The 23,939-nt window shown below is 40.1% G+C and overlaps 1 protein-coding gene across 13 annotated transcripts in view; it reads right to left on the reverse strand.

Annotated features, from left to right (window-relative positions):
- Nucleotides 1–419: 419 nt before the first annotated feature.
- The window catches only part of FNDC3A (fibronectin type III domain containing 3A), a 123,413-nt gene continuing 99,893 nt past the window's right edge, over nucleotides 420–23,939 (reverse strand). For all 13 annotated transcript variants that reach the window (XM_054211432.1, XM_054211442.1, XM_054211412.1 and 10 more), the window contains 12 exons: nucleotides 19,775–19,913; nucleotides 17,969–18,037; nucleotides 16,500–16,618; nucleotides 14,509–14,614; nucleotides 14,246–14,421; nucleotides 13,116–13,229; nucleotides 9,699–9,848; nucleotides 9,331–9,614; nucleotides 7,084–7,293; nucleotides 5,485–5,651; nucleotides 4,009–4,136; nucleotides 420–1,271 (listed from right to left, as the gene is read on the reverse strand). In XM_054211432.1, coding sequence (XP_054067407.1) covers nucleotides 957–1,271; nucleotides 4,009–4,136; nucleotides 5,485–5,651; nucleotides 7,084–7,293; nucleotides 9,331–9,614; nucleotides 9,699–9,848; nucleotides 13,116–13,229; nucleotides 14,246–14,421; nucleotides 14,509–14,614; nucleotides 16,500–16,618; nucleotides 17,969–18,037; nucleotides 19,775–19,913 — 1,977 coding nt within the window. In that variant the 3' untranslated portion in view covers nucleotides 420–956. The remainder of the gene's footprint in view (nucleotides 1,272–4,008; nucleotides 4,137–5,484; nucleotides 5,652–7,083; nucleotides 7,294–9,330; nucleotides 9,615–9,698; nucleotides 9,849–13,115; nucleotides 13,230–14,245; nucleotides 14,422–14,508; nucleotides 14,615–16,499; nucleotides 16,619–17,968; nucleotides 18,038–19,774; nucleotides 19,914–23,939) is intronic.

The following is a 23,939-nucleotide window of genomic DNA, read 5'->3' on the forward strand; positions in this document are numbered from 1 at the left end:
AAAGGCAGTGCTTGATTCCGGTGGATATGGCAAGTGAATGCTGGGGAAACAGCAAAATTTCCATAATGAATTTGATCTCAAATATCTATCAATAGCCAAAATCAGAGGGCACAGACGTCTGTATAAACTGCATCCGATCAACAGTCAACTTTGGAAATGTGTTTTTTCGATTTAAATAATAAGTCTAAGAAAGTTCTCTCACGCTCTCCCTTCTATATTCGTAAGAAGTAAAAGAGGCATTTTTTGTAAGTAAACATGTCAAATCCTGGGGGCAAGATAAACCACTTGTGCCATCCCCTTGTAGTCTTTCCAAAACATCTACTTGCAGTGAAGAACTCCACATTTATCAGATAAGAAGCTTCCTTCATGCATACTCTTCCATCCAGTTTATTATTTGCTGCCTGAGAAAAGCCCCTTCGTTTGTTTTTTTGTTGTTTTTTTTTTTTTTTCAGCATAAATCCTGCTTCCCAAATAATTAAGACAAATGAGGAGGTAGAAATACAGCGCTAAATTGCTTTCACAGCATCAGATTAATATTGTATACAGCACAAGTTTGTTAGTGTACGTTTGAAATGCGATCTACACATTCTTCCCTGCTATGGTAGCAACCCTTAAAAGTGTGGGCCAGGAAACCGTATTTTTTTTAATTTTTTTTTTTTTACACTCCTGTTTACTGGTCAAACCCTTTTCGTTAAACACTGCTTGCCTGCCCCATAGAGAGTTTGTACTGCAAGAAGGCATATTAAAGAAAAGATTGTATTTCTGTGGCTTGCGTTCTAGTAACGTGTGCCAGCCTACGCCTACCAGTAAGCATTTTGAAGTGGCTGAAAAGGTCTGCATCAGTCCCAACGCCGGTGCTAAACGCCTGGTTTTGTAAAAAGCAAGAGAACAGAATTACTTTTAGATTATGAGAAAGTAAAATGTAATGGGCAGCGATTCTAAAAAAATCAATCTCTTCACTTTATTACGAAGTACTGAATGATAACAGCGATCAGGATGGAAAAGATAGCGAAAAGTGCAAGGATGACAGCAGCGCACACTTGGTCGCTCTGTGACCATTGTGTCCTTGTGGTTTGCACAGTGTCCTTGCTGGCGCTGGCCGGCGGTTCAGTCCTCTGAGAGATGAATAGCACTGGTGCACTGTAGGGGCCGACCAGGTCCTGGTGACCTCCTGTCTCTTGGCACTGTCGAATGGCACACGCGCGGAAACGGTATTCGCAGTTCAGCTGGAGGCCTGTGTACCGGAATGACCAGTCCGGACCCTTGTAAATCTGGCAATAAAGAAAAAAAACGATCCATCAACTAAAAACGCCTTACAGACACATATATATCTCAGTATGGTTTTGTTTGTGGTGATGGTGACTGTAAAAAGGGTGACTCTTCACCAGTGTTTTCACCCATGCAAGGAAAAATGGACAAAAATGCCAAAAGTCTCCAGTCCTTTTGATGAAACATAGGAAAGAACTACAAGCGCTTTTATAGCACGATGAGTACACACCAAAGAAGCTGTCAGAAGCCCCAGTGTTAAGGTGCTTTTAGTGACCACTTACAACATAAACACTACACCCTGGGATGTAATATACAATATCATATCACAGCAATTTAGGCAATTAACTCTGTATCAAGCTACTTCGTTCATTAAGTCTAATCCAATTCAACATACTTTGTTGTAGTTAAGGTGTCGTGTGTTTAAACACCGTATCAGGAAAGCTGCAAGGAGTCCTCTCTGTGATTCTTAAAGGTCACCCGTTTCTTGGGATCTGATGAAATTATCGGGGTGTTCTCCGTGGGCCTCTCAGTTGGCTGGCTGACAAAAGGAGACTCTCATGTGCAGTTCACAGCTCTCTGGCACGCAGTGCCTAATTCAGTGAAATCTAAATGCTGGTTTCTCTAATTAATTAATTTGCAGCTAGGTAAAGGTCCTGTAAAAGCCAACGAAATCACACAGGGGTGCAATTTTCTGTTTATAGGTGTATCAATAGGTGTTAGGTGGGCAGCATGGTACTATTTGATTTCTCTCTTTAAACCCCTTCACCTGGATTTGCTTTATTTAATTGGTAGCAGGATACAGAAATATCACATCATGCCAACGTTTTCCCTACAGTTATCATACTGTTAGACAGTATCTCACAACTGCAAACCACCGACCACTCAATGAGAGAAGCAGGCAATCTCTTCCCATTTTGTTGTTCGAAGAGCCGTTGCTGGGTCTGTGGCTACTCACAGTCTTGGAAAGTCCTCCGACAGCCAGGCAGCTGAGCTTTACTGGAATCTACAACCTAGAGAATTTTCTTTCTCTCGAGAAATTGTTCCCACGCGGAGACGGGGCAGGTCATCGGAAGTGCAGCTTCCTCAAAATTCTGCTAATTTTTATCACGCGTCTGGTAGCGAGCGAAGCGGCCACAGCCACGCATCCTGCTCTATAGCTGCGGCTACGGCAGCTGGCAGGGGTTACTGTCCTCGCCTGCTTGTCCCCAGCACCTTGACAGAAGTTGCCTTCCCCTCAAACGCGTTTGCTGGGGTATTTATACGGTTGCTTCCTAACCCCTTTCAGAGCTGGACTGATAGCTCAAAGAGCAGATTACTAAACTATTTTGTCTACAGCACGTAGGGAGCAACGACACGAGCAACTCGGCCGATGGACCAGGGAGGAGGAGGACAGGAGAGTGAAGTTTTGCAGGGAAATGGTAACAAACAGCTTGGAGTGGACTTCCAGGCAGTTTATTTTTTGTCCACGTCAAAGAAAATTGCCACCATCATGTCTAAGTATTAAAAGGCTGTTTCCACAGTGTTTACTTCTTAACTGTTCCAAGTTTAACTGTTGCAAACTAGTCTTCTAATTTTATTTTAATTTACTGCGCTAAACTGTTCTGGAGAGGATTTAAAAGGAATCACGCACCTCAGTTTACTTTGTTATTTCCAGGCTTAACACATAACCTTTATTTTCTTCTCCAGCTCATTGGGCAATGCACGCTGCCCATCAAAGCATGGTTTGACTCCATGACTAGAAGCAACACTGACCACACCTCACTTACATACTTCATATGTTGCATTAACAATTTTAAAGTTACATTAAAGAATATGCACATGGCAAGGAAACAATCACCTTGGATTATGGTTCGTCTTTTACTGAAAAAGTTAACAAATGGACATAATAAACATAGCACTACACCAAAGGTTACGAATTACGAAAATATCAAGGCCTGCAATCTACCAAAGCACAGACAAAATTTATTTACTATTGACCTATAATAAAATTATAACATACCAGAATTAATTGTGTTTCCTTTCTGGAAGGAAACCTGCTTGCTTAATAGTGTGAAACAGAGTTTCCAAGCCTAATTTCATGTCCATTATCAGGCAGTTTATAAGGAAGCAAAATTAGCACTGCACATCCTCTTTTAAATGCAGACTAATTTGTGGCTTGGCGTTTCAAACTGCATCTTTGGGTAACCAAACCTGAAATTAAAACACACTCTCATCTGCTCGACCCTGCACGCCCTGCTACTGAAATGCTCCTATGGTAAAAACCAAATCAGAGAATTATAGAAAAAAAGTAGGGGGTCTTTCCTATCTGCAGTTCTCTGCTCAGAAGTGTGACTTCGACAACATCAAAGCTTTTATAACATTGTTTGCTGCCTTCAAACAGCGTCGTGCAAAGAGAGCCCTTTGTCCTTTTTCTCATAAGTCTCAATTCTGTACCATTGGGTGGATGTTTTCTTTTTGTCAGTTCTTCCCATTAGTGGACAATTTCTGCACCTCTTCAGGTGCCAAGCTGTATTTAGTAAACACCAGTGTAACCCAGAGGGGCTGCAACTTCCTGCAGTATTTGTATTACTTTAACCTCTTTTCTCTATGACAATGGTTTTACCAGATACTACCTGATATTATTTAGTGGCAAAAAGTTAGCACGGTGACTAAAACCATACTGGTATGCGATAAACTAATCTAAACTAGTTATTGCGAATACTAATTGAAGAAAAATACAATAACTGAAACATGTCATACCTGTTTGAATTCCGAGTCTTTGCCCACCATGACCTGAAGACAGTAGATAACTGGATCACCCTTCATGGGCTGCAGAACCTCCCACGTGATCTCACAAGTGTGATCGTTTATTCTCTCTATCCTCGGTGCTGCAGGAAGAACACACAAAAACCAGCTCGTTCTCCTTTCCCCGTCGCTTCACGTTATATTCTAATGCCTTGTAGAATTCTGTATTCTATCTGCAATTTTGTCTCAGTGTCCTGGTTTGAGGTAAAACAGAACCAGTTTTCCTGCTTCGTAATTTTACTTTTTAGCTGGGCCTCTTCTAACTGACTAAACTGTGAAATTAACAGCACATTGTTCAGAAACTGTTCACTCTCAGAGTGATAAGACCTGGTTATGCCAAGGAACGGTATGCACAGAGGCTCTTGCTTATACTTATTGCTATAATAACCAAGGTCAGCTAACTTCGTTATTTGCCCCGTTAAGAGGGTTGGAAGCGGAAAAGCATAGAGCGGTCCCACCTGCAGGGAGGAGGGGACAGGACAGGTGACCAAAAATTGACCAACAGGGTATTCCAGCCCATCTGCATCACGCTCAGTGTAAAAGCTGAGGGATCAAAAGGTCAAATCTCTTTCTTCAGGGGCCGATATCCAAGGAGGACCCTGTCTGTTCATCTGCTTTTGATCCCGATCCGAGCATTCCTGACTCCGGATCCTTAATCCTGCTCCTGTCCGTCACTGACTCCAGTCTGGGACTTTCCCTGTGCCTGCTGGTGATGTGACTGTCATCCTGGGAGCTGGATACGATTTTGTACATATTGTGTACTTTAAAAATTTATTTCATTATTATTTATTATTTCATTATTTATTAATATTTTCATTAAAGTAGTTTAGTTCTTTTTCTAAACTTGTAAATCTCCTTATCTCTTCCTCTCCTCTCTTTGGAGAGGGGCGGGGGGGAGGGCTATCTGTCATTCTGATTGGCCAATCCAGCCAAAACCACGCCACTCAGAGAAACAAAAGATTCCGATTCAAATGTATTCTTCCTACAATATTTTCTGGAACAACAATTAACAATTGGCACAGGTCTCTGTTGCTAGTTTAGGTATCATCCGAGAGAAAACAAGTAAAATTCGTTGACTGCAAGTGTTTATCATATGGTGGTGGTGGGGGTGAAGCTGTTATGCTTAAAATTATTCTAAACATTCTAGGAAGAATTTTCACCTCAAATTCTAACAGCCCTGGTCACTCTCTCCTGGGAAGCAAGGATTCTAAGTACAAACCTTCTTATGTCAAAGAATGCATAAACCCCAAGTCTCTCATTTTTGGAGCAAATATTTTAGGCTTTAGGTAATTACACGAAAAGGGCATTCCCTTACTATCCCTCCCTGCACTTGGAAAAGGGCTTAAAATTCTAAATACCTCAAATACACCACAATACCAAAAGCAACTTGTCACGCCCCCACCTGCCAAATGAGAAAAGAAGCACCTTTACCTTTCAAGGCAGCTGGAACAGATTTGGGAGTAGTGAAAACATATTCTTGAGAAAGGGGACCTTCACCAGCTTCATTACATGCCTGAATACAAAATTTGTATGATGTTGACTCACTGAGTCTTTGCACTTTGTATGTATGACATGGTCCTCTGTATAAGGATACGAACCTGAAAATGGAAAGAGTAGCTTATTTTAAACACAGAAAAGGAATCCAGAAGTAGCGACAGTATTGTCTTGAAATCTGTTCCCATCATTTCCCAGCATCTAGTGAGAAGCCCAGAAATATTTATTTCAGAGGTAAACAGTGTGCTGGCACTACTATAGAACAATAAGCTCGTTTTCTAGGGCCATGTTTTTATTTCTCACACCTTTGAAATAAACCCTCTTTTATACAAAGAGTACTACAGACCGTCTCTTGGCAAAAATGATCCTAAGCATTTTCAGAAACGCTTCTGCACTTGAAACAACGGGAAAGGGAAAGGACAGCAGTTCTCTCTCTCAATGAGCTGCACACGCTGTTTTTTTTTGTGGCCATCTACTCCCCCAACACCGCTAGCTTTTCAGAATTAGGTAACTAGATTTTAGCTTTTTGCTCCTTTGCAACTTTCCCTTACTACACCTACGAAAGGGTCATGGACCCAAAGGGTCACGGATCCAACTGCTCTTGTTCGTCGCTGTCAGAGATGGGTGACTGATCTACAGCTCAGATCTACACAGGAGGCCAGAGCCACACTTGTACCGCTCACCAAGTCCCACTCTGAGAGCTTTGTAGACCAGCCGCTCTCCTTCACATTACAATTCTTACACAGACTGGTCTTGGCAGCTCTCATTTGATTTTCAATTTTGGTATCCCCGGGACGCAGCACAAGTTTATCTCTTTCTGTAAGGGTTATCATCTACTTTGACTTTTCTTTTACATTTAAAACAGATGGTACCTGCACATGACCTAGTCTTTGGTAATGGCCATGAATTTCTTTCCAGTTAAGAGTCTAACTTGTTATCCTCCTTCCAGCAGAGCAGTTTCACCTAGCAGATCTATTTTGCCTCTCTGTCAAGCCAAAGCTACTGAGAGATTCGGACACGGTACATAGTGTAGCAGTACCGTTCATTTTACCATTTAGGCAAAGGTACTTGCTGTACCATTTTAGCTTACGTTCCAATTTAACATGAGAGAAGGGATCCCTTGAAATAGTAATTTGTACTATATGAGTTTATTTTCCACTAAAAATAACTGCTTATAAAGACAACAGAGACTAAAGAATTCCTCCCTTCCAATATCAAGTACATAAAATTCCCAAGACTGATTAGACTTGATACTTTGACAAAATACTTAACTATTTTGAGAGAGAGAAAAGTGTGCTGGTACAAAACATTTCATTAAACATTTCTTATTGAACCGTAAATAAAAGAAACGATAAAGTTTTTGATCTTGTGCTTTCCAGCACAGAACAACTGGAGCCCTTCTTGCCTTGCCAGACGAGATGACCTCCTACGTCTGTTGTAAATTCAGCAAAGCATATGGAATTTTGCCCTTTGCTGCCATCTCCCACGCATCAGACCACAGCCACAGGGGCAGATTAAAGCGATGCCAAAACCAACCTTCCATTCTTATCCTCCATTTGAAGGTGGTACTGAATGGAGTCGGTTAATGCTTTCGCAGTTCCCTCTCCCCACTTCAGCTTGAGAGTCTGAGAACTGTACGCAGCACATTCCAGGCGAGGTGGATCCGGGGGGAGAGGCTTTGTTTTCAGTTTTATGGTGTGACTGAAAGGACCCGCTCCCAGACTGTTTAGGGCTTGAATTCGTACTCTAGTATTTGAAAAAAAAGAGAAAATAAATTAACTCGAAATTAGATTCTGAAAAGCAACTGGTCATTTCCACCATTCACATTCAAGAGAGAATAATGGTACCAAACAGATGGTACTTTCTACAATGAAGACTTTTATCAATATTATGCTTTGATAGACTGTCACGAATATGCAGGAGTGTCCCTTTCCTCGCCACATTTTAAGGAGCTGGATTGATTCAAAATAAAAATACGTTAGCATATTTGCATCATTCACATTAGCGAAGAGACGCAAAAGCTCTATCAGCTACTTTAACAGAAGCCGTCCATCTTCCTGACCCCGCAGGCCTTGTTCCAAAATTTTTGGTAGCCACATTGGAGAGACGAGGGAAGGTAAAAAAACCCACCCCCAGAAGAGGTGATTCCATATATCTTTGGCTATTATATCAGGTGAGTTCAAGGATGACGACAGGAAAGTTTTACGGGCTTTTTGGAACAGATCCAATTCACGTGAAAATAAAGTGATGGTTCCCAGCTGTTTTCACTGGTAACACATCTCTGGGTGCCTGCAAACACAAGCCGTCTTGGGTTTGCTTGGAAAAGGAGAAGGGGAAACTAGAAGAAGTCAAAGGACACATGGCTGAGGGGTCTGCAGAACTTGAAATTCAGGGATAATTTTTTTATTTTTTTGGATACTCCATGGAAAACTACGGTGACATTAGGTTTACAAGTAAGAATTAAAAGAAGTAGCCAAGAAATGTACTTCTAAAAAAGAAAAAGCAGAAAACAGAGAAATCGGAGGCTCTCTGCGTATCTCACAGGTAGCCATAGAGAGCAAAGTGTGTCTCATCTCATTTTGCAGAGTTAATATTTGCTTGTCTAAATAGTATCTAGGTAACTGGAAAAAAGCAAGCACAATAATTAAATTCTGAAACAATCCACCACACAATTTCAAAATATTGAAACACAAATGTGTGTGCAGGCTTATGAATAAATATTTCTCCTTCGCTACAGTAATATTTAACGTTATGCTAACTTATTATAGCACAGAACTAAGGTTAATATATGCAAATTTTTATTTGCACAAAGAGCTGACAGTGTATTCTATAAAAGCACTTCTGTGGGTAGAAGTACAGAAGTATCTCTGCAATAGAATCTTCTCATTTTTCAGTTTGTTGACACAGAGAGCGACGGCTCTTCAGATTGCCAGCATTATTGTTAAATACTTAGGAGGCACACAGAAACATTTTAGTCTTAGATGCAGCATCAAAACAAGTAAACCCAAATTTTAACATTAAGGATTCAGAAAACTGCATACCCAGATGATATCCTAACTACACTGAAATCAGTGTAGGCTAAAATTCTGACTTCAGTGGGATTGACATTGTCCTTTGAATTTCAACACAGAGGACATGTTTTGGTAACAGGAATGTAGAGTGTCTTCAGGCAGAATTACGGATTTTTACATTTATATTTTTTAGTAACCCTTAGGCCAAACGTAAGGGATGATTTTGGTAACTAAAATTCTTCAAAAGAAATTTCAGATTGATTGATAGATTTTCAAACTGATATTCTTCATGCTGACTGTCACCCAAATACTTGCTATTTCTGCAGAAAAGGCATTGCAAGATGTGATGAGCTGCCATTAGATCAGACAATACAGTCAGTAATGACTGGACATGGTGCTTCCTTGGATGGATTTTATTTTGTCAAACAGATTAGAGGCCATCTATCTATGAAGCAACCAGTCCAAAAACCAGTTATGAATCTGAATCTGTAATCTGAATTCAGTTAAGCTGACAAATTAACCAGACAGATACAACAAAAAGATAATAAACAAACTAACATAAATTGTTCTCAAAAGAAAATAAAACCAAACACAGCTCATCTATTTATGATGATCATCATTACAAAGCTTCCTTTTGCTCCATGGCTATGTACTAATGCTTCTCTGAGAGTAATGCAGAGAATAAAAAAAAAATAATTAAGGAAACAAACAAATAAAGACTCTGCTCTTGTGGAAGAAACAGTAGGCTGTCGAGTAGCTGTGCACGGCATACCTGTAGGTAGTATCTGGCTGTAAGCCATCTATAAAATAGGTCTGAACCTTCCCAACAGTTATGGGCTGCTTATCTCCAAAGTCTATGCTGTAGCCAAGGATTTCAGATCCATGGTCACAAGGTTTTTCCCAGCTTATAGCAAGGCATGTGGAAGGAGAATAGTGCGGACTTTCAACTTCATCTTCACTTAGTCCCCGAAGAGAAGTCACAACTGCAGGTACAGAGGCTGGAGTCATACATGCCACTACTTCACTGAAAGGGCCTGCACCTGCAACATTCACTGCCTGCAAATGCAAAGTAGACCATGTTTTTATGGCAGGGGTGATTCCCATTTCCAGATTTCACTAACAATAGTTTTAAGTCTTTACCTGAACCCTGCAATAGTATATAGTGGCAGGCAAAAGCCCTTTCATTTCACAGTTGAGCCCAGGCCCACAATAAGAGATCTGCATGCATCCTTCCACACCGCCCCACTCCAGCCGATACTCCGTGATGTCAGCTCCGTTACTCACTGGAACCTTTAAAATGGATATGAATAGTTAGAAGTTAAATTTGCTGACTGAAAAAAATTCAACCAAACTCACCACATCTATATTGTTTTTTTCACAGGTATGTTACCCTCCTGTTTCTTTGCTGATTTGCAATGTAGTACAACACAAATAAATCAGAATGCATTATCATAGAATCATAGGTTGGAAGGGACCTTAAAGATCATCTGGTTCCAACCTCCCTGCCATGGGCAGGGACACCTCCCACTAGACCAGGCTGCTCAAAGCCCCATCCAGCCTGGCCTTGAACACTTCCAGGGATGGGGCAGCCACAACTTCTCTGGGCAACCTGTTCCAGTGCCTCACCACCCTCACAGTGAAAAATTTCTTCCTGATATCCGATCTAAATCTACCCTCCTTCAATTTAAAATCGTAACCACTTGTCCTATCGCTACACTCCCTGATAAAGAGTCCCTCCCCATCCCTCCTGTAGCCCCCTTTAGGTACTGGAAGGCCGCTATAAGGTCTGCCTGGAGCCTTCTCTTCTCCAGGCTGAACAACCCCAACTCTCTCAGCCTGTCTTCACAGTAGAGGTACTCCAGCCCTCTCATCATCTTCATGGCCCTCCTCTGGACCTGTTCCAACAGGTCCATGTCCTGGACATTGGGTCCTGGTTCAGGACCATTACTGGCCTTAGGTCCCCTATACTGTACCATACACGCTATTTCCTGTTGCAGACTACTCCAGAAAAAGTAAGTAACTGTGATTTCAGTTACTTAAGTACAGAGAACATTTAGCATGCAGCATTTAGCTTAGTAGCCTGAGTGGTCAATGGCAAGAGATGGTCTTGAGAGGATGATGTGGGGTACTATAGTTTTCACTGACTGGGTCTACAGCCCAGGGATGACAACATGCGAAAGCACACTGGTGCTACTGTCTTCACATTACAGATGAAAGGACTCCTCTGGAGCACTTCACGGCTCTTGTGCGTGGAAACTAGGTCGCAAGAATAGTGGGAAGCAGAAAATTGTGTCTTTTTCCAAGATAATGTTGCGAAGTAACTGGCACAGGCACCTAAGCAACTACGCAGACGTGGACTGAAATGCCTGCTTGAGTAGCCTATTTTTCCTCACTACCTGCCCTAGGAAGCCAAACTTAGCCTCCCGGTTTTGGGAGTTGAACGGCTTTCATACTCCTCAGAAATAATAATCTGACGTGCAGTTAAAAACATGCAAACCAGTGCCAGACTAAGACATGAGCCAATGGAAAATATCAGCAGTCAATGAAGTAATAAAGATTAAAAACAACCAAAAAGCCAAAAACCCCACCCCAAATCAACAAAAAATTTCTTAGATCATGAATAAAATAAAAGAAAAATACTGCTGGTGTTTTGGACTAAATATTCCAAGACAGCAACCACATTAAGGTGCAGATAATAACTGCTCCAAAGCATGTTTTTTCTTTCCCCTTCTTTTGAAAGGAGGGTGTTTGCTACTTTCAGCATTAGGCTATGTGAAGGTAAGTGACTCAATACAAACAGAATTTCACAGGATAAGATGTGATGTTCCTGAGCTGTGACTGAGAGGGACTCCCTCTTCCTTCTCTAATTTACAACAATATGTGTTGGTCATACAGCAGGTACGCAGCTGTTAGAGGGCTGTGCAACTGCCAGTGAAGACGGAGTCATTTCTCAGTGTTATCGCTGTTGCTGCTGCAGATCTAGTGGAGTTCACCTTAAGAGAAGTAGGGGAATCCACGCCAACAAATTCAGGGATGACAACAAACCGGGGGAAGTGTTTCATCTGGTGAAGGGTATGGCTACCAGAGGAATTTCAACAAGCTGATACAAAACTTGGGGAGTTCAACTAAGATAAAGGCAAATGCAAAGTCCTGGACCTGGGATAGAAAAGTACAGGCTGAGGAGCAACTTTTCCAAAAAAGAACTCCTGGTGAGCAAGCTGAACATAACTCAGCAACGTGGGTCTGATGAAGGCTAACTACATATTGACTGTATGAGCAAAAGAACAGCAAGAATGCTAAACGGAGTAATGATTCCCCTCTACTCAGCACTTGTGGTACTGCATCTCCAGTACTGTATCCCATCTTGGGCTCCTCAATACAACACAGACGCTGACATACTGGAGTGAGTCCAGTGGAGGGCCACCAAGGTGGAATGCAACACATGACAAAAAGATAAGGTTTGTTTGATATTAAGATGACAAGGCTGAGGGCAGATCTTACTGCTGCCTGCCATTACTCACGGGGAGGGTACAAAGAAGATGGTGTCAGGTTCTTTTTGGAGCTGTCACACTGGCAAAACAAGAGGCAAGAGTCAACTTGCGGTAAAAGATACTTCGACTGGACATAAAGGAAAAAAAATTCTACAGCATGATACAGTTTGCCCAGAGACAGCTTTACCTGGCTGCTGAACCTTCATTCTTGGAAACAAGTAAAACTTGACTGGACAAGGCCCTGAAAAACCTGACCTAAATTTGAAGTTAGGTGTGCTTTGAACAGAAGGCTGAACTAAATGACATCTACAGGTCCACTCCTGCTTAATTACTGCAAGATTCTATAAAGCAGACATTTAACATTGGTCAAATTAATGCCACCTGAACACTGTAGGAGACTTCTTCAGAAGGCTTTGCCTGGTAGACAATTAAGGAGAGCTCCTCTGACATACCCAGCAAGAAGCATGAACTCTACCTTCCAGGTAAAATAGTTTCATCTTTTGTTTCTGTACAGTTCTGTAACTCAAGATACTTCACTCCATTTCAAGCCACTGAAAATCGGTGTTTAAACAGTATTCCCAGATAGAGTCTTCCTTTTCACAAGCTTAATTTTTATCTATTGCATTTTTTTAATCAGATATCTAAACACTATGGGTTTATAGGAAGTCTGTGAGGCTTTTGCTACATTATTACTGATGTAATTACAGAAAATTAGATCAGCTTATAAAAACAGCAAATGTACAATAATCTATTGTATTATGTGGATATATTTGCTCTGAGGAAAGATAACTACATTAAAGAAAATTTTTAAGAAATGCAGTGCGGCAGTTGTGGCAAAACTCTTAAACAAAAGAACGAAGTAAGAACTCAAGTACCTGCCGGCTGTCAACTTACAGCTGTCGTACAATGGTATGATAAAGGACTTGAAGATTTTACCTACTAAGTACTGGATAATCAGGCAAGTATATTTAAGAATGTGATTAAAATCCAGTCTTAAGCTTTTAAAGTTGAACTTAAAAATGTAGAAGGCAATCACGTTAAGATAGGCGTAACACGGCATTCTTACCTCCCACGACACCTGAGCACACGCAGCAGATCTGCACGCCACTTGAGGGGGCTTGCACTGATCTGGTGGTCCAGGTGCTGTAGTGATTTCACATTTTTCTGAATAAGGTCCAAACTATTAAAAAGGGAGTTGAAACAACTGATTTGTAAAAATCAAATGACTACTTTTTAAACGATAGTTTACCATAGTAGAAACATATAATAGCAGCCTGAAACTTTGTATTGCTTGCTTATAAAATAAATTTTTGTGTGCTGTGGTTTCATGATTTATTTCAGTATCTGACTATTCTCCAGAATAGCTGCAAGACTCTTCTTCTCTGTAACAAATTTTCTCTCAGGCAAAACAGGAAAGTTCTATCCAAATCCTTCTTTTGAAGTTACACGATGGCTGCACTGTAACAGAACACAATTTGTAACTGCCTACTTATATCTATCTAAAATAAACAAAAGATTCAAAAAATGCTTGAGCTGTAAAACACTCTTTGCAGGGGGGGGATAAAATGTTAGGTCAGTGCTTTAAAGCCTTAAGCTGCAGACCTCTCCGCAAACAGTGTCAACTGGTGATGATAGTTTTTATGAAGATAAAAACTTGGATACGGAATTAAATAAAGCTTGTTCTACAGCAACAATTGATTTAAACACATTTAATATGACAAACACAGAAAATATTATTGTATCTGATAATCTGAAGCTAAACTAAATATAAAAAAAGAGAGTCAGGAAAAGCTAATTAGTATGTCCTAGCGCACCAACAGCTGTAAAAATAAAGGGCAATCAATTTACAAAGCTGTATACAGAAAATAACTTACTACCTTACTTCACATGAGATTAAAGTTGCAACAATGCTTTGATAAAGTACTTCGCATCTCCTAACCATTTCCCAATGCTATTATTCACATATAAGACATAATTAGCTATTTTCTCTTCCCTTCATCTAAAACCCCCTTTATTATAAACTGATGTTTAACTGTCTGTTCGCACATAACAATAAGATATGTGAATCAAATGACTCTACATTAGGAAATCCTCATTTAAAAATTACTGTTAAATGCTTCTTTTAAAAGAGAAGATCCTTAATAGTGATCCTTAATAGTCTCTGCAACTAATTTCATTTCAGACCGACCGCCTTACCCCAGCCTTGTTAGCTGCCCGCAGTCTGAAGTTGTACATCCTCCCTGGAAGAAGGCTGCCTACTGTGCATTCAACATCAGAGCCTTGGTAAACCTCTCTGTGTTCATCAGTTTCTGTCTGAAACATTTCCAGACCGTAACAGGTAATGGGTGAGCCCCCGTCTACCTGAGGTGGTCCTAAAAATAAGAAAGAAAGGCTTATTTAATTTTAACGCATAACACATTTGGATCCCTTACCCTCACTAGCAGTTGTAATAGAATTACCCCAGCGCAGCTGAATTTCTCTTGCTCTTGGTCTACCCTGTAGCCTTGGAGGCTGGCATGGACCAGGAACCACTGCTGGTGTCTGCACCAGTAAAGAATCAGATGCCTACAAAGGAAAGAGAGGTTAATGAAGTCATCTAGGCCAAAACAAGCACTACCAATTATGCCACAAGTAAAGGCAAATACTCGAGTCAGAAACAGGATCTTCCATTTTTTGAACTACATCCTCAAATACATGAAGATGCTTAAGTGATCTGGTGCATTTTTCTCATAATGCCTATATAAAACATGCTACAGTAACAATACAAAATGCGTAATTAACCTTTGGTTTTGTGTTTTGGTACACATGCAAGAGGTAGAATTAAAAACAGTACTTAAGTATGAGTACAAACCTAGTATACATGCTTAAAATATGACTTGTTTAATGTAAAATGCTCTTTTCCATCAAACTGCACTTTAATGATTTCTAAAACCTTAATCTAAGGGTTGTATACTTGTTTCTGGGCAGAGATGTCAATCAGAAGACATTAAAAAAATTGAGATTTCAACTTTTTGATTGCTTAGTCATACTTAATGTGTAACAAACTTCCACCTCTGATCTGAAGTGCGTGCAAAAATACACCCGCAGCAGATGGCATTGACTATTCTGGATGCAGACAGAGATGAGTCAGAGACAACGCGGGGTTATTAGCTTCAGTGCGATACAGAACAAATACAAAGTTGGTAAGCCTTTTAGTTTACACGAGAGATGCATCTTAAGAGTCTCATTTCACAACTGCTTTCTACATATGTTCCAGAAAGAGGAGAGTGGAAGCTCTGCTGCTTTTCAGTTCCTTTGAAATGTATTGTTGCACTGAACAACAGATGCCACTTAAAAAGCAGAATGTTTCCTAGGAGGCCTATGTCCACAACAAGCTACAGAACAGTTTCATTACTTCTTTCTTCACTCTTCTTTTGTTGATTCCTGACACCTTCAGAAAAGTATCAGAATTTTCTGAAAGTTATCTTCTCTTTGGTACTCAAATAATGTTTGTTCTAAACTAATTGGGGTTGCAGTCGTGGTTAGGTGCTGGGAAGTATACTGCCTTTCCTCTTCCCCTGTACAACCGCAATGGCGTGAGGGAAAGCACTGCAGCGGAGCCAGCACCGAAGGCGTCCAGATTTATTCTTAAACAAGGTGGCTGTGGGCAAGGCTATTTTTGTAGGAGGCTTCTATGTGGAGGAAAAACGCATGAATTTCATATAGTAAAAGGGGCTGGGGAAGAAACGGTAAACACCAAGGATGCAGGGTTTTAAGATTTTCAGATCAGCTTAGCAGTGAAGCCCCGCTGGAGTCTGTAGAGACCCAGTTACACTTGCTGCTGGGGAGAAGGGAGAAGAATACAGCACGACATCTTGGCACTGGAGGCTGAACTACACCACAGAAGCGACAGTGCAAGTGTGCGTGTACGTAACGTGTATGTAACGTGTATGTATACGAGAGCACAGTAGGGCACACCCAGTTGTTTGGCAATACTGAAAAGCAGGGCAATGTGAACATCTTGCTTGTGTCTGAGACCGCACGGGAAGAGACTATGGAGCACAACTCTGGGGAAACACTCTGTCCTCCCCTGCCTGCTGGGCTGACTCGGCTGCTCAGACACAGTACTCCACCGACCACACGGAAAACCTTAAATTGACACGGCTGTCTTGGGTTAGGCCTTAAGAAATGACATTCTGTCAACATATCACACGGCAAAAAGACATAGTTTCTGTAAATAAGAAAAAGCACTTTAAACAAAATACAGTAGCTGAAAAGAATATTCACATTGATTTCTTTAAAAAATGGGCAGAAACTTGAAACACTGTGCATCAATACTGGAACCTTTTTGAGGTACTAATTATGGCTATTTTGTTAGGCACTTCTGTACAATATTTGCTTATTAACTGCTGGACCAGATTTTCTTAAAGAGAGAGAAATTTTATTTACTAAAAATATTAGCTCATATTACCATGCTTTGTCCTCCTTCCCCAACGCAATATACACGTAAGCGATAGGAACAGCCAGGATTTAGTCGGTCGCACACGTGTTCCCTCGCAGCTCCGCTGTATACTGTGTCCCATTTGTTTCCTGAAAGGTTAAAAATAAGTGTGCAATGAAGCAAGGTGTTATTTGCCATTCTTCAGTACCAGCCACAGCAGGTATCCTAGCTTCACTAAATAAGCATGTGCCTGATGTTTATCAAAAAAATATAAGGTTTGCTTTGAGTTTCCCAGAAAAAGATCCAATCACTTCATAAAGACAGTTTTCTAGGTAAATTTGTGTAGATCTGGTTTAGTGAAATATCTTCCTTATTTGGTATTCACATTAACTAGGGGAGAATTTACTTTTAATGAAGTAGTTATTACTGGGCCAGCAAGCAGATTCAAACATCCGAACCAAATAAATAGGAAAGATACAAAAGAAAAATTTTGTATGGAAAAGAAACTTTTAATTACTACATTCATTTTGCACAATGTAACTACAGTTTACAGTTGATAAAGCTTGTTCCTGTGTTCCTGAATGGCCCAGTACCATCTGAAATACTGATTTCATTCTTTGCTATTCAGCCAGATTCTTAAACCAGATACTCTTTAGCGTTCTCTCTCTCTTTTTAAAGAGATTAAGCAGGGAACCTGGGGACTTTCAATTAAATCTCCAGCAACTCAATACATCACAGAATTTAGAGGACCGGCAATGAAACGTAACGCACGGCTCACTACATCTGCGTGAAAGCCTCAGGGAAGTCATTCCAAAAGAGACTTAACATGGGCACACGATGGAGTAAGAAAAGTGATAGACTTTACTATCAAAAGAACCACAGCTGAGACCCCTGACAGGGCTGCCATTACAACTGGGGGACAGTGCGCTGCCTTAATCTGACACAGCACTGGAGAAGTATAAACTTTCATTCTCAGTGTGACTGTTTCTGAATTTAATAAGGTTACTTAAGAGGTGTAGATTTTTAAGTAATTTAGCTGGATAGCTTTATGTCCAGTTTAGAAATACCGTTAATTTCCTTTCTGTATGAAAGGACAGAAAAGCAAGTATCGGAGACATCCCAACTGCATCACTGTTCTACTTTAATAGTGATAAATGGAGCACTAGTTTTTCTTTCTTCTGTCACACATCCAACAAACCTTCGTGGCCCTGTCCTCTTGCCCTACAACGCCGGGAATGTGTCATTTCATTTCCAAAACAGAATACACCTAATTAATCAGTTAAACACGGAGCATCTTTTGACACAGACTTTTGTGGCATCTTCTTTCTAAGCCAGAGAAAAAGAACCTCTTGTATACAAGCATCAGGATCCCTATTTTTTTAATGGCAGTCCCTCGCAGTAACTTTCCCTATCATAATACACATTTTACTCTTCCCACAGGCATACACAAGCAGAAAAAAGAACACAGCTGAATGCCAACATATGCTCCAAATACTTACCATTTAAGCCTTCAGACATTTCCACAACGTATGTATTTATTGCTGCTCCTCCATTGTCTTTTGGCGGATCTATAAAAACCAGCAATATTCCAACTAAGCGAGGTAAATTAAATGGTTTTGTAGGTTTTGGGGAGAATTTACAAAAGGCAAAACCAACAGCTGACTGGAGATGGGTGCTTGTTTAGACAGACAGCAGCCTAGCTAGCGACAGCATCCGAGTTCAGGACAGCCACAAATTACTCAAGTTCTCCACTGTGCAAGGCCACCAGCTCACAACCCAATTTTATACTCTACAGATGAAGAGTCACAAGTGAACCAGGCACCTGCCATATGCCACAGCAAACATCTCAGTCTGAAGTGCTGTAGAAAGCTGCCTGATTATGGTTTCAGGGACATAGATCCTAATGGTCCTGTAATTTGGACTGCGGAGGGGAAAAGATTATCATACCGATTTGCATATAAGAATATTTCAAAATTATTTAAAGACAGGCTTTCAAAAACCTAAATATTTTGGGAGAGAACAGAGGTCAGGAGTTCTACACTGAAAACATAATCTCTTAAATTTTTAATGCATCACTGGAAATTGAGTGCACTATCCTCCCTGGTACAATATTCATGTACAAGACATGAACCTACAGACCGATCTTTGACATATAAACCCACTACTCTTTCTCAGAGCTGACTTAAGAGAACAAGAGAATTAAAATAATGTGGAAAAATAACATTTTGGACAAATATAAAGACAGCGTGATACTTCAACGCAGAAGGGTACTGCTGCCATAAGATAACATTGTGTATGTGCTGGCTGACATGGTGTTGGCTCTTAGGCAAGGGTTATGTATCATGTCACACCTGCTAAATAAAAGGAGACTTATTCTATGGCACAAAGCACTTTTGTGGTTGGAAGGTAACAAGTTACTCCAAGTGAAAAATAAAATTATCACATTAATTATCACTTACTAAAAAAAAAGAAAAGAGAGTATTAGTGTTCAAAATAATGACTGCTGAAGGTTCTTATATATGAATAGATATTTTAGATAGTTTTCAATTTACAAATCAGGTATTTCTTATAACTTCATACATTATGTATCATCCATAAAAGATCAAGTATCAGGCCCTGATGTAGAAAGCACTCTATAAAGATGCAAGACTAGACTTGCTGAGTACTACTTATACTCTACACAAGTAACTCTTCTTATTAATGCAAAAGAATTAGCATACACTATTAAACAGAAATAGGTAAGAAATTCAATTACCTGTGACAACAAATAAAACCTTTGTCTGTTTGATTTTCTGCTAAAGTACTGCATCATACAGTACTGTGTCACGTTCTCCTATTTCACAGCATAAGGCTAAAAACCTCTGAGCCCAAAGAAAAGTTTCTCAAGATCCTTAGCAAATAAAAACATTTACCCATCAAAACCAAACACTTTGAAGAGACAGGCTGAACTTGGATCTTCTCTTTTGATAAAACCCCAGAATTTTGGGGCATCTACCTTTTGTGCCAGAGAAACAGATCTTCTTAGCACACAAATTAACATTCCTGTTTTTTTAATTATTGTAGTCCCCTCCAATAACAGTCCCTATTACAATTTATATATTATTCTTCCTATTATACTGCCACCCTAACTATTTTTAATCAATATTTTTCTCTTAGTTCCATGAAAATCATAATGACTCAGTGACTGATGTATTACTGAAGTAAAACCTGGCCTTCTATATACAAATATATATATATATGAACTATTATATATATACGTAAAATACAGACAACATACTCTAAACAGAGCTGGACAACAGTCTTACCCCAGATTATTTTAAAACTCTGTGCGTGAATTTTTCCTTTCACCATGGGTTTTGAAGGTACTCCAGGCTTGTCTGGACAAGTAATGTATTCTACTGTCTCGCTTGGACTGCTTTTCCCTTCTGAGTTATAGGCAATGACCTGCAAATATATAAAAAATATTATAAACAGAACAAACACACTGGTTAGTGGTATGCTACTCACTGTTAATAGTACGGTCAAATTAATTTATATGTATGCTTTGACAGACAGCTACATAATAAATTATCAGATAAGAACTAAAGCTATTATATACCTTCATTTTACATTTTCATTAGTCTCATAGTTAGAAAATCAGTGTTCTGAAATTAAAGTTTCCTGCACACTGACAGCAAAAAAAAAGAAACCCTAGTAATTGTGAACCTGAAAAAAAAATAATAAAAAATTATTTCAAAAATCAAATAACCTTCCACATCCCCCAAATTTCAAATGTTGATGCATAAAGTTAGGCTTCTACTTAGGACACTGAAGAGTTGCCTGACTGTAAAAGGCAATCGGGATGACATCTGTGGGTGCTCAATATAGCACAAGGCACTTTATTTCAGGTCAAGGATCTGAAAACTCGTTTTTTTAAAGCCATCTAAGATACTCAGAAATTAGGCAGGTCTAAGAACAACTCTTTTTTATTGGACTTACACAATTTATTGATAACGCACTATACACATGAGAAAAAACCTTTATAAAAGCATAGAAACAAAGGATGAAAAAGACATACAGCAAAGAGGCCACTTTTAAACTTCCACTGAAGGAACTTAAAAGTATTCAAATTTTAATTGCAATTCCCTTCCCACTGAGGTAAAAATATTTTAATGTAACAAAGTTAAGAGCAAAAAGTGATGCTTTACTAACTGCTAAAGAAACTTGAATAACTGGGATAAATCCAGTAGAGCTCTCATGCTACTATAGTACGTTCTTTTAAGGAAATACATTCAGAGATAAAAAAGTGTTTATATGGGTAAGTTGTATTAACAACAACAAAGGTGAGATAAACTCTTCAGTCCCAAGGAAAATTATGGCAAAGGTTGTCATGGTAGTAATTTACAGGCACATGAAGGACAAGATGATTAGATTTATCAAGGGTAAATCACGTTCAATCAACCTGAATGCCTTCTACGATGAATCAACTTACTCAACAGATGAAGGGAGGGCTGTGGACATCATCTACCCTGATTTTAGTTTGATATGGTCTCCCACAACATCCATGTAGACAAGCTGGTAAGATACGGACAGGACAGATGGACCAAAAGATGGGTGTGGAAAACCTGGTAGAATGCCAGGCTCAAAGGGTGGCTGTTAATGGTTCAAAGGCAAATTGGCAGCTGCTCATGATTCGATTTCCTCAGCAGTCAATACAACGTCAGGTACTATTCAGCATCTTTAGAAGTGATGTCGATGATAAGAATGAATGCACCCTCCCCAGGTTTGCATATGACACCAAACTAGGAGCAGAGACACTGGAAGGAAGAGCCACCATACAGACAGACTTTGACAGGCTGGAAGATTGCATCAGCAAGAACTGTGTGAGTTTTGACAAAGGTAAATGTAAAGCCTTGCACCTGGGATGGAATAATCCCAGCAGTGGTACAGTCTGGGGTCTGACTGGCTAGTCAGCTTTTCTTTTTTCAGCTCTGCTGAGAAGGACCTTGCGATCCTGGTGGAGAGCAAGCCAAATGAATCAGCCAAGAACCCTGGAGTAGCAAAGGCGAATTGTTTCATGGACTGCATGAGCAAGAATTTATCCAGCAGAACAAGGGATCCGATTATGCCACTTTACTCAGCCCTTTTTAGCCTGGAATACTAGGTTCAGTTTTGGTCCTCCCAATTCAAGAGAAACACTGACAAACTGGAGAGAGCCCAGAAGAGGGCCAGCATGATTAGAGGGTTACAGAACCTGACACAGAAAGAAAGGTTGAAGAACTTGGTTTACTCTGCCTAGAAAAAAGAAGTTTCATGGCGAGAGATCTAACCACAGTCTTCCAGTAACCAAAAGGTAGTTACAAAAGAGGTGAAGATACTCTCCTCACAAGGATCTGTGATGACCGGATAATGGGCAAGTGCGTTAGGGAGAATTCTGGCTGGATATAAGAAAAGAAATTAATCACGATGAGAACAGGCTGCCCACAGAAGTGGTGGCATCTCCCTTGCTGGAAATACTGAAGTCTCAGCTCGACAGGGCTAGGACAGAGTTGAACTGCCTAACCTAAGTCCCTGCTTTCTACACAAGTTTGACCAAGATGATGCCCAAAAGTCCCTTCCAACCTAGACTCCTCTGTGATTCTAGGAAAACAAATTGCTGCTATTCTTAACTTTCTGGTTGTGTCTGCTGTTAGTTTACTATGTATTCTCATTTGTTCCTAGCAAAAAACTAAACAACCTAAAGAAAGGGATTTTGGCTTTTATATGTTTTAAAAATGAGCAGAATTGAAATGACAGCAGTAATGTTAGTCCAGATTGAGAAAAGGAAATGTGAGCTAACATGTCTCTCAGACATTAAGTCTCCCGATACAGTTTACAAGATTAACAATCATCTGGTTGTCTTTGTGCCCTTACAAATGAAGTTAAACAGGCACAGTTAGGATTTACGTATTATAATAAGGTTTCCAATGGATATAAAGCTTCTTTCAAAAGCCTTAAGGAATATTACTACTAATTAAGTCTTTTTCCCATATAATAAAAATTAAAGACCTAATTAACATAACATTTGTTTCTCCTTTATGCCCCGTGAATGAGTGGACAGAGACTTCTGTTTACTGTTAGGAAAAATAGGGTATAAACATTGATTTTTTTATTTTAATGAGAAACTTAGGATGTTTAAGTTAACTACATATTGACTAATAATGTGTAGGATTAATGTGTAGGATTACTTTCAAAGGAAGACTATGATCAAGTCCTGTAAAAGCTAGTTTCGAGGTAATTAACTGTTCCTTAGTTTAAGTTCATGTGTGGCCATAACAGCCCCAGCTTGGTACAGTCCTTGGAATACACTGTATATTTTAAATTATTTAAATATTAAATTATGTAAAAAACCCCAAGTACTGGAAGTTTCAACCCTATCATAACCTTTTCTGCTTAAGAAAGTAATCGTATGGCCAAGTGCAAAATATCTGCTATCATTTGAAAAGAAGTACTTACATGTTTTAGCGTTAACTCAAACCAAACCAACCCGTAAACTGCTACCTTTCATATTGCAAAGAGATGCTGTTCTTCAGCAGTTCCCAATTCTTCCTTTTGAAATTGTGTTTTAGGTGCACGCAAGACAACAGCTATTGACATTTTTCCCTTGTAGACGGAGATGAGACTATTCTGACTCTGCTTCATACTGTGGGAAATGCCTTTAGCTTTGTTCCAAAACCTGAGCAACTGTTCAAGAGTGACTTAGAATTCACAACAGCCCAGGTTGGAAGGGACCTGAAAGATCATCTAGTCCAACCTTTAAGGGAAAAGCAAGCCTAGACGAGATTATCTAGCACCTGTTGGGGACTCCATCACGTCCCTGGGGAGGTTGTTCCAGTGATTGACTGTTCTTACTGTGAAAAATTTCTCTCTTACGCCAAGATGAAACTCCTCCCAGTGCAACTTGCACCTATTGCCCCTTGTCCTCTCCATGTGTCTCCTTGTGAAGAGGTCCCCCTGAGCCTTCTCTTCTCCAGGGAGGGAAGATCTAATGCCTTTAGTCTTCCCTTACAGGGCAGGTTCTCCAGCCCTTCAATCATCTTTGTGGCGCTCCTTTGGACCCCTTCCGGTCTGTCTGTCTTTTTTGAATTGTGGGGACCAGAACTGGACACAGTACTCCAGGTGTGGCTTGACAAGAGCTGAATACAGTGGAATAATCACATCTGTTAACTCTGCTAGTAATGCCCCCGTGGATGCAGCCCCGGATCCAATTTGCCTTTGTTGCTGCTATGTTGCACTGCTCCTAGTCAGTTTGTCCACCAGGACCTCCAGGTTCCTTCCAGCAAGGCTGCTCCTAGCCTATACTGGGCTCTTTGGTTATTCCAACCCAGCTGCAGGACTTTGCACTTGTTTTTGTAAACTTCATACCGGTCTTGCTAGCCCACTCTTTCAGCCTGTCCAGGTCTCTCTGCAAGATGGCTTTCCCTTCTGATGTGCCCATCTCACCACTCAGTT

This window comes from Rissa tridactyla, chromosome 1 (genome assembly GCF_028500815.1).
Source record: "Rissa tridactyla isolate bRisTri1 chromosome 1, bRisTri1.patW.cur.20221130, whole genome shotgun sequence".
Lineage (NCBI taxonomy): Eukaryota > Metazoa > Chordata > Aves > Charadriiformes > Laridae > Rissa > Rissa tridactyla.